This window comes from Schistocerca cancellata, chromosome 7, assembly GCF_023864275.1.
Source record: "Schistocerca cancellata isolate TAMUIC-IGC-003103 chromosome 7, iqSchCanc2.1, whole genome shotgun sequence".
Lineage (NCBI taxonomy): Eukaryota > Metazoa > Arthropoda > Insecta > Orthoptera > Acrididae > Schistocerca > Schistocerca cancellata.
In genome coordinates, this window is record NC_064632.1 from 297,186,736 (window position 1) to 297,203,225 (window position 16,490).

Below are 16,490 nucleotides of genomic sequence, written 5' to 3' on the forward strand. Positions count from 1 at the left end.
ATTCAGGGAAAGACAGGAACACAGCAGTTTAAATAGAAATTTCAGGGAAACTAAGACGAAATGGCAGCAGGAAATGTGAAGAAATCAAAAGAGACATGGGTTCAGAAGGACTGATTCAGCATATAGAAAATTCAAAACAGTTTTCAGTAAAATTAAAAGCAAGGACATCAAAATTAGGAGGACAGGAGGAATTCCACTGTTAAGCACAGAGTTGGAGAGACAAAATAAGTTGAAAAAAATGTTTTGCAGGCCTCAATGAGGGAGGCCTGTGCAATGACATGTTTGAAGAAGAAATGGGAGTCGATATAGTACACATATGGGATCCAGTATTAAGAGTCAGAGTTTAGCAGAGCTTTGGAAGACTTGTGATCAAATAAGGTAGAAGCCATTGATAACATTCCTTCATCATTTCTAAAAGTATTAGGGGAAGTGGCAACCAAACCACTTCCAAGAGTTGGTGTTAGAATCTGGGAGGCTGGAGGCATACTATCAGATTTTTGAAAAAATATCATATACACAGTCCCGAAGATAGCAAGGGTAGATAACTCAAGAACTATTGGACAATCAGTGTTGAAACACGTGTATCCAAGTTGCTGAGAAGAATAATACACAGAAGAATGGAAGAGAAAATTGAGTATTTGTTAGATAATGATTAGTTCAGCTTTTGGAAAGAGAAAAATGCCAGAATTAAGAAAAATCAAGCCACCTTCATAGGATGTATGAACCTATAAAAGTGTTTGGCAAAAGCAAATGGTATAAGATATTTTAAATTCTGAGAAAAATGGGAATAATCTGTATGGAATGGTGTTAAATATACAACATGAGCAAGAACGATAAAGGAACAAAAAGACTGTAAGACAAAGGACAAAGTACTCAGATTGAAGTGTGTGTAAGACAGGGTTGCAGTTGAAAAGTCCTGCTGTTCAGTCTGTACATAAAAGAAGCAACGCCAGAAGTGAAATAAATTTTCAATGGCGGGAAGAGGCCTGGAGACACTGAAAGGTTTCAGATAGATTATATAATGGTAAGACAGAGATTTAGGAACCAGGTTTTAAATTGTAAGTCATTTCCAGGGGCAGATGTGGACTCTGACCATGACCTATTGGTTATGAACTGTAGATTAATACTGAAGAAACTGCAAAAAGGTGGGAATTTAAGAATATGGGATCTGGATGAACTGAAAGAACAAGAGGTTGTAGAGAGTTTCAGAGAGAGCATCAGGGAACGATGGACAAGAACAGGGGAAAGAAATGCAGTAGAAGAAGAACGGGTAGCTTTGAGAGATGAAATAGTAAAGGCAGCAGAGGATGAAGTAGGTAAAAAGATGAGAGCTAGTAGAAATCCTTGGGTAACAGAATTTCATTGATGGAAGGAGAAAATATAAAAATGCAGTAAATGAAGCAGGCAAAAATGGAATACAAACGTCTCAAAAATGAGATTCACGGGAAGTGCAGAATGGCTAAGCAGGGATGGCTAGGTGACAAATGTAAAGGTATAGTGGCATATATCTCTAGGGGTAAGATAGACACTGCCTACAGGAAAATTAGAGAGACCTTTGGAGGAAAGAAAACTACTTGCATGAATATTAAGAGGTCAGATGGAAAACCAGTTCTAAGCAAAGAAGGGAAAGCAGAAAGGTGGAAGGAGTATACAGAGGGTCATACAAGGCTATGTACTTGAGGACAATATTATGGAAATGGAAGAGGACGTAGGTGAAGATGAAATGGGAGATGTTATATTGCGCGAAGAATTTGATAGAGCACTGAAAGACCTAAGTCGAAACAAGGCCCCAGGAATAGACAACATTCCATTAGAACTACTGATAGCCTCGGGAGAGCCAGCCCTGACAAAACTCTACGATCTGGTGAGCAAGATGTATGAAACAGGCAAAATACCATCAGACTTCAAGAAGTATATAATGATTCCAGTCCCAAAGAAATCAGGTGTTGACCGAACTATCAGTTTAATAAGTCTCGGCTGCAAAATACTGACATGAATTCTTTACAGACGAATGGAAAAACTAGTAGAAGCCGACCTTGGGGAAGATCAGTTTGGATTCCATAAAAATGTTGGAACACATGAGGCAATACTGACCCTATGACTTATCTTAGGAGATAGATTAAGGAAAGGCCAACCTACATTTCTAGCATTTGTATACTTTGAGAAAGCGTTTGATAGTGTCTAATTCTGAAGGTGGCAGGGAAAAATACAGGGAGAGAAAGGCTATTTACAATTTGTACATAAACCAGTTGGCAGTTATAAGAGTTTAGGAGCACGAAAGGGAAGCAGGGATTGGGAAGGGAGTGAGACGGGGTTGTAGCCTATCCCCAATGTTATTCAATCTTTATATTGAGCAAGCAGTAATGGAAAAAAAAAATTAGGAGTAGGAATTAAAATCCATGGAGAAGAAATAAAAACTTTGAGGTGTGCCACTGACATTGTAATTTTGTCAGAGACAGCAAAGGACGTGGAAGAGCAGTTGAACGGAATGGACAGTGCCTTCTAAGGAGGATATAAGATGAAAATCAACAAAAGCAAAATGAGGATAATGGAATGTAGTCTAATTAAATCAGATGATGCTGAGGGAATTGGGTTAGGTAATGAGGCACTTAAAGTAGTAGATGAGTTTTGCTATTTAGGGAGCAAAATAACTGATGATGGTCAAAGTAGAGAGGATATAAAATGTAGATTGGCAATGGCAAGAAAAGTGTTTCTGAAGAAGAGAAATTTATTAACATTGAGTATAGATTTAAGTGTCAGGAAGTCTTTTCTAAAAGTATTTGTATGGAGTGTAACCATGTATTGATGTGAAACATGGATGGTAAATAGTTTAGACAAACAGAGAACAGAAGCTTTTGAAATGTGGTGCTACAGAAGAATGCTGAAGATTAGATGGGGAAGATCACGTTACTAATGGGAAGGTACTGAATAGAATTGGGGACAAGTGGAATTTGTGGCACAACTTGACTAGAAGAATAGATTGGTGGGTAGGACATGTTCTGAGGCATCAAGGGATCACAAAGTTAGTATTGGAGGCCAGCATGGAGAGTAAAAATCATAGAGGGAGACGAAGAAATGTATACACTAAGCAGATTCAGAAGAATGTAGGGTGCAGTAGTTACTTGAAGGTGAAGAAGAGTAGCATGGAGAGCTGCATCAAACCAGTCTCTGGAGTGAAGACCACAACAACAACAACAATTGCAACAACAACAACAATGGTGGGATTAAAATTCAGGGTGATTGAATATCAATTATGAGATTCATTGATGGCATCGCTACCCTTGGTGCAACTGAACAAGAATTACAGAACCTGTCGAATGGAAAGAAGAGTCTAATGAATGCACGCTATGGATTGAGAATATACTCAAGATAAACAAAAGTAATGAAGAGTTGCTGAACTGAGAAAAATGATAAACTTAACATCAAGACCATGGACCATGAAATAAAGGAAGCGAAGGAATTCTGCTTCCTAGGAAGCAAAATAACACACGACAGACGAAGTGAGGAGGACACAAAGAGCTGAATAGCACAGGCAAAGAGGGCACTTGTGGCCAAAAAATATGCTAGTATCAAACATAGGCCTTAATTTGAGGAAGAAATAGCCGTTAGGTCCCATAAGATTTCACACAGATTTTGAGGAAGAAATTTCTGAGAATGAACATTTGGAGTATAGCAATTGTGTGGTAGTGGATCATGAGTGAGGGGAAACTGGAAAAGTAAAGAATCATAGAATTTGGGATGTGGTGCTATAGAAGGATGTTGAAAATTAGGTGGGGCTGATAAGGTAAAAAATGCAGAGGTCCTCTGCAGAATTGGTGAAGAAGGAAGTATGTGGAAAATAGTCAGAAGCAGAAGGGACAGAACGATAGAACTCCAGAGAATAACTTCCATAGTACCTGTAGGAACTGTAAACTGTAAAAACTGAAGATGAAGACAGAGATTGGTAGGCATCCAGCAATTAATTGAGGATATAGGGTGCAAGATCTACTATGAGTTGAAGAGGTTGGCAAAGAGAGGAATTCCTGGTGGGTCACATCAAACCAGTCAGAAGACTGATGATGATGTGGAGGGGAGCAGGGTAGAAAGGCCACAGTGCATCATACCACATGTCATTGTGCAATGCAGGACAGCAGCAACCATGAACAGCCATACTATCTGGACCACCATCTCATTATGGGTTAGAGAAACAAGCACCTCGTACATGAAACTTCCTGGCATATTAAAACTGTGTGCTGGTTCGAGAGTCGAATATAGGACTTTTGCCTCGAGATGAGTTACTGGAAGAAGTAAATCTGTGAGTATCAGTCATCAGTCGTGCTTGGGTATTTCAGTTGTAGAGCACCAGCCCGTGAAAGGCAAAGGACCCAGGTTTGAGTCCTGGTCCAGCACACAGTTTGATCTGGCATTAAGTTTCATATCAGTGCAAACTCCACTGTGGAGAGAAATCTCAGCACCATATATGTATACGTCTGCTCACCACATCTCTCAGGCCACGAGGTTTGCATGGAAATGCAAACATAGCTGTTGGACAGTTGGGGAAGCATTGAAAAAGATCACGTGGACTGATATGTTATGGTACAGTATTTGGGAAACCAAAGAAATGTGTAACCAGATGTGAGAGTTTAAGAAAAAACAGGAACGAATTTCCAAGCTGAAAACAGTTGCAGTTAAGAAGAAAGAAATCGAAGTGGGGGTTGATTTGTGTAAGAAAGAAAACACAAAAGTGGAGTGCAACATACCACCAATGCTTAGCAACTCGGCCCACACGCAGGCTAAAGTGGCTCACCTGTGCTGAGGCATTGACCTCTTTCTGCCCACAATAAATCAGCTGGCAATATTGATCAACATTTTCCATGCTCCATTAGTATATGTGACTCTGTGCACTGGCCCTGCCCAAATGGACAACAAAATGTACCACCATTAGACAAACAAGGAAAGAGATTACATGTGATTTTTTATTTTTCAGAAACTATTAAAATAACAGTGTTAATGCAGATTTTGTAAAAACGAGAATATAAACAAATGATAAATGTATTGAAATATAAGGAAAGGGGCATTGGGAGGGAATTTTAGTGATTACTTAGATTCAATATTATCCACTTGTAAATATATATTAGCCTACTTCTATGAGAAATGTGTACATATAATGGGCTTATTATCAAAGTAATATGCATAACATGTCTTTTATACTTATTAATTGAAGAGGTCAGTGGAAGATAGTGCTAACCCTCAGTTTAGTAAGAATTAGTCTGCTCACAAAATCTGTTGTGTTTTTGAGTGCATCACATGCTGATGACATATTTTTTTTCAAATGCACAATTATAAACAACAATTTACTATATAATTTGTTTTATCTTATTGTATTTATGTTCTTGTCTTTGAATGAAATCATATAACAAATAGTAACTCAAAATACATTATCTTATTGTATTTATGTTCTTGTCTTTGAATGAAATCATATAACAAATAGCAACTCAAAATACACTCTTATGGGTTAGCAATTTCTTTTGACAACCTCTTCAGTTAACCCTGTTTTTATTAGCTGCTACTGTTTCGTGATGAAAGGACACTGACTTGTAGGTATTATGTTGATCTGTTTGATGCATGTATGTATATAAATGATACTACGTGTTTACCACATAAATGGAACTATGTGAATGATGCACGAATCTCAAAATAATATTGTAATAATGGTGCAAAATTCTGGGTAAATCATCAACATTGTGTTCCATATTATCTAGTGGGATTTAAATTTTCTGGCATGGAGGATTTTTCTTTTTGTTTTCCAAAATTTTAGATAAATTTGGAAAAAGATTTATCAGGGTAATGTAAAGTTACAATAGTAAGAATACTGTATCTTTGAATCTCTATTGATTATATTTAGTGGTGTTGGAACTAGTATGGTAAGTGAAGTAATGTGTGATTGCTGGAAGCGTGAAAAGTAACCAAAGGTTTAAGTAAACGAGAGGGAGAAAAGCAAATGTGTTTATTAATGATTTTTCATCAGAAATAAATGTTCCAGTGAAATAAAAGGCTTTTCGCTTCTCACCTTAAAAGTAGTAATGAGTGACATGGCACAAGGTGATTCGGTTGCTGCTCCCCACATCGTTACTTTAAAATATACTCAGGAAAGTATAGCACCGAATCCCATTTAAGGGTAATGTACTCAGATGATGTCATTCACAGTAAAGAGACATTTATTTTATCATTCGGCCTTTGCTTTCCTCTTATCATTAACAACTGTTGTAACAACTGTGGTGTTCATAATTTTGTTTACACACACACACACACACACACACACACACACACATGCCTGTCACCTGTATGGCTATATCCTGGCTGACTACATTGTACCGGCACTGCAGCTGGACTGGAGCCATGGCATTATGTCGAGTGTAGCAGCTGAGGGGAGTAATGAGGAGAGAAGCAGGAAGCATTGTTTGGAAATGTGGGTGGTGACTGGGAGGAAGGGGCAGCAACTGCATAGGATAGAAGTGCAGCATGGCAAACTGTGAGCCTGTTCTGGTTGCAGCTCACAATTACATGGTGGACTAGATTGGGAAGGATTGTTAGAATAGATTAAAGGGGGACTGTGGGGCCCATATTGACACACACCTCTAATCCTTGTACCTCCCACAGGAACTGACTTATTATCCAATATCGTCCCAGACTGGAAGAACTGAACAATATCCTTCACCAACCAAAATTCTTCCCATTAATCCCAAACAGATATTCTGTCTCCAACCCAATCTATGCTACATGTAGTCCATGCTCGTGTGTGTGTGTGTGTGTGTGTTTGTGTGTGTGTGTAAAAAAGGATTTATTAGGAAGCTAGCAAAGTTCTCACCACTTTCTATGTGCCTTTTGATGACTCAATGCCTTTACTATTCAGTGAGTTGTTGCCTATACTGCTTAAATTATTTATTATAAACTGTGTTAGCCTTTTGATTACTGTTTTATTGTGAAGTGTAAAGATAGCTGTAAAACTCCTGGTTCTGTGTTGTAAAGTATGTTTTTTCCCTCTGTTTCAGGAAAGAGGCCACAGTTGGTTGATGTTGCTGTGCAGTGTGAAGAAATAGAGTTTGATAAAACAAGGTATATTGCGTATGAATATTTAGAATGTGAAATAGCTGTTAATACACTATATTAGGTTGCACAAGGTGAACTAAAATTGATCCATCAATCTTTCTTACTCCCATTACTACTGTTTGCCAGCCTGGGGCATAATGTTGGACCCTTATCTTTTGCTTCAGTGCAGTTTGAAAGTGGGTGCGAGAGAATGGCAGATTGAAGCTTCAAGTCTGGTCATGAGGCACACTTGAGTGATTCACTCAGTTAGAGCATTACCAGCAAAGGACCCTGTTCCTTGTTCAGATTCCATTCTGACACACAGTTTGAATGTACCAGGAAGTTTCATAACAGCAGACTGTGTGGTTCTTTCAGGAAGTGTATGTCTAGTCAACAGAATAAGTCCAGAATGTAATATCAACAATGTTATGAAAACGATGGATTTTACTCACCATAAAGATGACACATTGAGTTGCAGACAGCGTGATAGAAAGACTGTTACTATAAGCTTTTGACCAAAGCCTTCTTCATAAAAGAGAAAGGCACACACATTCACACAAGCAAGCATACCTCACACATACATGAGCACTATCTCCAGACATTCCAACCAGAAGTCATGTGTGTTCGCAGCTTGTGATCTAGTGGCTACCGTTGCTGCCCCTGGATCATGGGGTCCCGGGTTCGGGATTTTTTCTGCCCGGGGACTGGGTGTTTGTGTTGTTCTCATAAATTCATCACATCACCACCATTTGTGACTGTGGCTAGATTGGATTATGAAAAAAAAATGGACTCTGTAAAAATTGGGACTTTGTATGGGCGCTGATGATTGTGCAGTTGAGTACCCCACAAACCAAACATCATCATCAGAGGTCATGTGTGCGAGGTGCTTGCTTGTGTGAAGGTACGTGTGTTTCTCTTTTCTGAAAAAGGCTTTGGCCGAAAGCTTGTATGTAACAGGCTTTTCATTGTGCCTGTCTACCATGTAACATGTGATCTGTACAGTGGATAGCAATCTATTCTTTTCATAATATTGTTAATAAAATAATAAGACAGACAACTGATTGCTTTTAAGATAGTTACAAAGATTTGAGGTGACTAGCATTACAAAAAATAAAAAAAAATTCAACATTTATATTTTTTCACAGTTTCATAAATTAATGGTGTAATTTCATAGAACTGCTCAGTGACAGCAGTTAAAAGACTGGAAATTTATCTCTTTGAACCTGAAACTAGTGTTGTGTGTCTTCTGTAAAAACCACATAAGTGGGGAGTAAGAAATTTGTTTGATGTCACAGATGAATGTTGCTCTCCTGGCAAATGAATTATTGCGTTGTGGAATAGGCTGCCATGTTTTGAAATTATCTCTTATAGGCATCAGTGGAAACCCAACTATGTTCTAAACTTTTGAATAAAATTATTCTTCCAGTTAATAAAAGCTCTGTTCCCACTGCATCCATTAAAAGGAAATTTTATGCAAATGACTGCACATTGGCTCCTCATCCACATCATTACCCCAGAAGCTCCTGTATAGTGTGTAGCAGAGGGTACATAGTTGCTAGTATTACTATAACCCCTTGCTATTTCGTTCTGATGTGGCACACAGGAAGAATGACTGTCAGTGTGTCTCCCTGTCCACATTTCTGTAATCTGCTGTCTTTGCACTTAGACAAGAGTTATGTTGGAGGGAGGCATATGAATAACATTTTATGTAGCACTCAGCACATTTCCTCATTGCAGATTCTGAGCATTTGTGTAACAATGTAACATTTATTAAATAAATCTCTGACAAATTGTGTTGTTCCTCTTTGAATTTTCTCTCTTTCATGCGTTAATCCAACTTAGTAATTGTTCCACATTGATGAAGAGTATTCAAGAATTTGCCATACAAGAGTTTATATAAGTGACCTACTTCTTAGATGACTTACACTTGATTAGGACTATTCCAATGAAACTAAGATTTACATTGTCTTTTCACATTTTTAAACTCCAGCTGCATGCTCTTATGTATGTCAATACTGTTATTGATACCAGTGGTTGCTTGACAGTGGTTTATTCAAACCATAACAGATGATTATTCCAATTTTTGCTGTAGTATAATCTTGCATCTCAATTGTTCATTTTCCTACACCACCAGAATTCCAAGGGTACAGGAAATTACTTGTTGATTGAGGAGAGGGTCTCACATTCACAATATACACTCCTGGAAATTGAAATAAGAACACCGTGAATTCATTGTCCCAGGAAGGGGAAACTTTATTGACACATTCCTGGGGTCAGATACATCACATGATCACACTGACAGAACCACAGGCACATAGGCACAGGCAACAGAGCATGCACAATGTCGGCACTAGTACAGTGTATATCCACCTTTCGCAGCAATGCAGGCTGCTATTCTCCCATGGAGACGATCGTAGAGATGCTGGATGTAGTCCTGTGGAACGGCTTGCCATGCCATTTCCACCTGGCGCCTCAGTTGGACCAGCGTTCGTGCTGGACGTGCAGACTTCGTGAGACGACGCTTCATCCAGTCCCAAACATGCTCAATGGGGGACAGATCCGGAGATCTTGCTGGCCAGGGTAGTTGACTTACACCTTCTAGAGCACGTTGGGTGGCACGGGATACATGCGGACGTGCATTGTCCTGTTGGAACAGCAAGTTCCCTTGCCGGTCTAGGAATGGTAGAACGATGGGTTCGATGACGGTTTGGATGTACCGTGCACTATTCAGTGTCCCCTCGACGATCACCAGTGGTGTACGGCCAGTGTAGGAGATCGCTCCCCACACCATGATGCCGGGTGTTGGCCCTGTGTGCCTCGGTCGTATGCAGTCCTGATTGTGGCGCTCACCTGCACGGCGCCAAACACGCATACGACCATCATTGGCACTAAGGCAGAAGCGACTCTCATTGCTGAAGACGACACGTCTCCATTCGTCCCTCCATTCACGCTTGTCGCGACACCACTGGAGGCGGGCTGCACGTTGTTGGGGCGTGAGCGGAAGACGGCCTAACGGTGTGCGGGACTGTAGCCCAGCTTCATGGAGACGGTTGCGAATGGTCCTCGCCGATTCCCCAGGAGCAACAGTGTCCCTAATTTGCTGGGAAGTGGCGGTGCGGTCCCCTACGGCACTGCGTAGGATCCTACGGTCTTGGCGTGCATCCGTGCGTCGCTGCGGTCCGGTCCCAGGTCAACGGGCACGTGCACCTTCCGCCGACCACTGGCGACAACATCGATGTACTGTGGAGACCTCACGCCCCACGTGTTGAGCAATTCGGCGGTACGTCCACCCGGCCTCCCGCATGCCCACTATACGCCCTCGCTCAAAGTCCGTCAACTGCACATACAGTTCACGTCCACGCTGTCACGGCATGCTACCAGTGTTAAAGACTGCGATGGAGCTCCGTATGCCACGGCAAACTGGCTGACACTGACGGCGGCGGTGCACAAATGCTGCGCAGCTAGCGCCATTCGACGGCCAACACCGCGGTTCCTGGTGTGTCCGCTGTGCCGTGCGTGTGATCATTGCTTGTACAGCCCTCTCGCAGTGTCCGGAGCAAGTATGGTGGGTCTGACACACCGGTGTCAATGTGTTCTTTTTTCCATTTCCAGGAGTGTATATTTGTTCTACTCATTCCACCGTACTGACTGAGGATGATTTTATTGACACAGAAATGAGATTAAGATAAAAGGACTTTTACAATACTGCACCAGGGGTATGTACCATCATCAGAACAGCCTGTTGTAATATTGTAAAGTTATTGGCATCATTCTGCTGTATACCCATGATCGTTTTAAAACCACATCAGAAAATTGTCAAAATTCTGTGCTGTTATTCTTGTGCTTCTTTCAGATTCAAACGTTGGTACAACTCTGTCTTTTGTCTTCTCAATTTTTACAGAAAATTGAAGTAAATAAATAAGCCAATGGTCTAATAGATTGCAGAGTAGAGAACTATTTTTAATTATTTATTTCTTTGCTTCTTTTAGATGTTTTATTTTTATTTAAATAATATGTCTTGTTTGTAACATTTTTTGAAGTTGTTACATGTTTGTTTGATTACAAAGTTATGTCTCAGTATAGTGGTTTTTATATATATATATATATATATATATATATATATATATATATATATATATATATATATATATATATATATATACACCTTAGGGGGAAAAAAGGACAGGTATACACTCGCACACACACACATATCCATCCGCATATACACAGACACAAGCAGACATTTGTAAAGGCCTTTACAAATGTCTGCTTGTGTCTGTGTATATGCGGATGGATATGTGTGTGTGTGCGAGTGTATACCTGTCCTTTTTTCCCCCTAAGGTAAGTCTTTCCGCTCCCGGGATTGGAATGACTCCTTACCCTCTTCCTTAAAACCCATATCCTTTTGTCTTTCCTTCTCCTTCCCTCTTTCCTGACGAGGCAACCGTTGGTTGCGAAAGCTAGAACCCACATCCTTTCGTCTTTCCCTCTCCTTCCCTCTTTCCTGATGAGGCAACAGTTTGTTGCGAAAGCTTGAATTTTGTGTGTATGTTTGTGTTCGTTTATGTGTCTGTCGACCTGCCAGCACTTTCATTTGGTAAGTCACATCATCTTTGTTTTTAGGTATATATATATATATATATATATATATATATATATATATATATATATATATATATATACACAGGGTTATTACAAATGACTGAAGCGATTTCACAGCTCTAACGTTTTTTTCGCAGAAGAAAAAGGGGCCGTAAACTTTAAACCGTGAGATTGCACAAAACACGTTAACTTTTGGTGAATTGCGAATTTGCTGCACTCGCACATTGTGTCTGTTAACTTCACCATTAAGAAAAAATGTTGCTTCATCACTGAAAACAAGTTTCGCACTGAACGCATCCTCTTCCACGAGCTGTTGCAACCGAAAATTCAAAGCGCTTGAGTTTGTCATCGGGTGTCAGGGCTTCTAGCAATTGTAAACGGTAAGGCTTCTGCTTTAGCCTTTTCCGTAAGATTTTCCAAACCGTCAGCTGTGGTACGTTGCTTTATTCGTCGACTTCCGTGGGCTACGCGTGAAACTTGCCCGCACGCGTTCAACCGTTTCTTCGTTCCCTGCAGGTCGACCCGTTGATTTCCCCTTACAGAGGCATCCAGAAGCTTTAAACTGCGCATACCATCGCCGAATGGAGTTAGCAGTTGGTGGATCTTTGTTGAACTTCGTCCTGAAGTGTCGTTGCACTGTTATGACTGACTGATGTGAGTGCATTTCAAGCACGACATACGGTTTCTCGGCTCCTGTCGCCATTTTGTCTCACTGCGCTCTTGAGTGCTCTGGCGGCAGAAACCTGAAGTGCGGCTTCAGCCGAACAAAACTTTATGAGTTTTTCTACGTATCTGTAGTGTGTCGTGACCATATGTCAATGAATGGAGCTACAGTGAATTTATGAAATCACTTCAATCATTTGTAATAGCCCTGTATATATATATATATATATATATATATCTAAAAACAAAGATGATGTGACTTACCAAATGAAAGTGCTGGCAGGTCGACAGACACACAAATGAACACAAACATACACACAAAATTCAAGCTTTCGCAACAAACTGTTGCCTCATCAGGAAAGAGGGAAGGAGAGGGAAAGACGAAAGGATGTGGGTTTTAAGGGAGAGGGTAAGGAGTCATTCCAGTCCCGGGAGCGGAAAGACTTACCTTAGGGGGAAAAAAGGACGGGTACACACTCCATCCACACATATACAGACACAAGCAGACATATGTCTGCTTGTGTCTGTATATGTGTGGATGGATATGTGTGTGTGTGCGAGTGTGTACCCGTCCTTTTTTCCCCCTAAGGTAAGTCTTTCCGCTCCCGGGACTGGAATGACTCCTTACCCTCTCCCTTAAAACCCACATCCTTTCGTCTTTCCCTCTCCTTCCCTCTTTCCTGATGAGGCAACAGTTTGTTGCGAAAGCTTGAATTTTGTGTGTATGTTTGTGTTCATTTGTGTGTCTGTCGACCTGCCAGCACTTTCATTTGGTAAGTCACATCATCTTTGTTTTTAGATATATTTTTCCTTCGTGGAATGTTTCCTTCTATTATAACCATATATATATATATATATATATATAAAAAGAAAGATGATGAGACTTACCAAACAAAAGCGCTGGCAGGTTGATAGACACACAAACAAACACAAACATACACACAAAATTCTAGCTTTCGCAACAAATGGTTGCTTCATCAGGAAAGAGGGAAGGAGAGGGAAAGACGAAAGGATTTGGGTTTTAAGGGAGAGGGTAAGGAGTCATTCCAATCCCGGGAGCAGAAAGACTTACCTTAGGGGGAAAAAAGGACAGGTATACACTCACACCCACACACATATCCATCCGCATATACACAGACACAAGCAGACATTTGTAAAGGCAAAGAGTTTGGGCAGAGATGTCAGTCGAGGCGGAAGTACAGAGGCAAAGATGTTGTTGAAAGACAGGTGAGGTATGAGCGGCGGCAAATTGAAATTAGAAATTAGCGGAGATTGAGGCCTGGCGGATAGCGAGAAGAGAGGATATGCTGAAGGGCATGTTCCCATCTCCGGAGTTCTGACAGGTTGGTGTTAGTGGGAAGTATCCAGATAACCCGGACGGTGTAACACTGTGCCAAGATGTGCTGGCCGTGCACCAAGGCATGTTTAGCCACAGGGTGATCCTCATTACCAACAAACACTGTCTGCCTGTGTCCATTCATGCGAATGGACAGTTTGTTGCTGGTCATTCCCACATAGAATGCTTCACAGTGTAGGCAGGACAGTTGGTAAATCACGTGGTTGCTTTCACACGTGGCTGTGCCTTTGATCGTGTACACCTTCCGGGTTACAGGACTGGAATAGGTGGTGGTGGGAGGGTGCATGGGACAGGTTTTACACCGGGGGTGGTTACAAGGATAGGAGCCAGAGGGTAGGGAAGGTGGTTTGGGGATTTCATAGGGATGGACTAAGAGGTTACGAAGGTTAGGTGGACGGCGGAAAGACACTCTAGGTGCAGTGGGGAGGATTTCATTTAGGATGGATCTCATTTCAGAGCAGGATTTGAGGAAGTCGTATCCCTGCTGGAGAGCCACATTCAGAATCTGATCCAGTCCCGGAAAGTATCCTGTCACAAGTGGGGCACTTTTGGGGTTCTTCTGTGGAAGGTTCCGGGTTTGAGGAGATGAGGAAGTGGCTCTGGTTATTTGCTTTTGTATCAGGTCGGGAGGGTAGTTACGGGATGCAAAAGCTGTTTTCAGGTTGTTGGTGTAATTGTTCAAGGATTCCGGACTGGAGCAGATTCGTTTGCCACGAAGACCTAGGCTGTAGGGAAGGGACCGTTTGATGTGGAATGGGTGGCAGCTGTCATAATGGAGGTACTGTTGCTTGTTGGTGGGTTTGATGTGGACGGACGTGTGAAGCTGGCCATTGGACAGGTGGAGGTCAACATCAAGAAAGTGGCATGGGATTTAGAGTAGGACCAGGTGAATCTGATGGAACCAAAGGAGTTGAAGTTGAGGTTGGAGAGGAAATTCTGGAGTTCTTCTTCACTGTGAGTCCAGATCATGAAAATGTCATCAATAAATCTGTACCAAACTTTGGGTTGGCAGGCCTGGGTAACCAAGAAGGCTTCCTCTAAGCGACCCATGAATAGGTTGGCGTACGAGGGGGCCATCCTGGTACCCATGGCTATTTTTACTCTTCAGGTTAATATATATTGATAAAACAAATATCATGCTAGACTAATGTGGGATCGCTTTAACGGGACTGCTGCGGTCGCAGGTTCGAATCCTGCCTCGGGCATGGGTGTGTGTGGTGTCCTTAGGTTAGTTAGGTTTAAGTAGTTCTAAGTTCTAGGGGACTTATGACCTAAGATGTTGAGTCCCATAGTGCTCAGAGCCATTTGAACCATTTTTGATCGCTTTAAAGAGAGGGGACATAAAATTCTGCTTTAAAAATCATTTTGTTTGTAACAGGAAACAAACCAACCCTTTTGTTGACTCTGGATCTCATGTGAAAGGCATGATGAGCAGTATTTGTATGGGTTTATTCTAGCTACACACTGCAAAGGCTAAATTGTAAATATGTGCCCAAACCCCAGAGAAAATGCACTTGACAACTCGTAGAACACACACACATGCACACGCACGCACACACACACACACACACACACAGTCTGAACATCTGTTGTTTCTTGGGTATGTATTTATTTCAATCTTCTAAAATCAGTCCATCCCCTCCTTCCCATATATATATATATGTATCTCTATACATTTCATTCTCCTCCCTCTCACTGTCCATCTCTTCCTCCCCACTCTCATTGTCCCACCTCCTCCAGCCCCCACCTCACTGTCTGTCCTTCTCATCCATCCCCTCTCTCTGACTGTCTCCACCCCTTCCCTACCCATCTTCTCTTCTACCCTTCTTGAGTCCATCTCCTCCCTTTCACTTTTTCTGTCCATCCCCTCTTCTCCCCCCTCCCCCCTTCTCTCTCTCTCTCTCTCTCTCTCTCTCTCTCTCTCTCCCTCTCCCCCCCCCTCCCTCCATCTACTCCTCCCAGCCTTTCTGTCCATCTCCTACACCCTCCGTCTGTCTCCATCTCCTTGGCCTCCCTCTCTGTCACTGCATCTCCTCCTCCCCCACTCTTCTCTATCACCCTCGCCCCAATAGGAGTTCAGTGGTTTTTTCACTCACAGTGTTTCTTACCAGATGGCAAAATAATTTAATTTTATAGATAAAATATCTACTCAGCAAGCAACAGCAGCAGAGCACACACATAAAAAACAGTTGTAATTAGGCAAGCTTTCGGAGTCAGTGGCTCCCTTCTTCAGGCAGAGTGGTTGAAGGGGAAGGGAGCGGGGTGAAGGAAAAGGACTGGAGAGGTCTAGGAGAAGGGGTAGATTTCAGAAAAGTCACTGATAACCGCGGGTTAGGGGAGACTTACTGCACGGGACACGAAGGAAAGACTGATTGTTGGAGAATGCATCTGAAATGTACCCCTTTTCCTAGATCTCCCCTGTCCTTTTCCTTCAACCCTCTTCCTTCCCCTTCAACCCCTCTGCCTGTAGAAGGAAGCCACTGCCTTCAAAAGCTTGACTAATTACAACCGTCTTTTATGTGTGTGCTCTGCCGCCGCTTGCTGATTAGATTTTTTGTCTATACAATCAAATTATTTTGTCAAAAATTGATTGTTTTCATTGTTATATTACAGTATAGTAAGTAACATGTGTACCAGTTGTGGTTTAAATCAATCAAGGAGTTTAGGAGCAAATTTCTATCTGTGGATTTGCTTGTATAAGCACATATCACATATATTTCTTGTATATTTAACACATTTCTCACATATTTGTACACATATTTCACCTATTATCTATAGTGAATTTCATCCTGCAGTTTCG

At 41.5% G+C, this 16,490-nt stretch overlaps 1 protein-coding gene across 1 annotated transcript in view; it reads left to right on the forward strand.

Annotated features, from left to right (window-relative positions):
* LOC126092437 (gastrula zinc finger protein XlCGF9.1-like) overlaps positions 1-16,490 on the forward strand; it is a 167,446-nt gene that overhangs the window by 102,200 nt on the left and 48,756 nt on the right. The window contains exon 2 of the mRNA XM_049908037.1: positions 7,032-7,095. Coding sequence (XP_049763994.1) covers positions 7,032-7,095 — 64 coding nt within the window. The remainder of the gene's footprint in view (positions 1-7,031; positions 7,096-16,490) is intronic.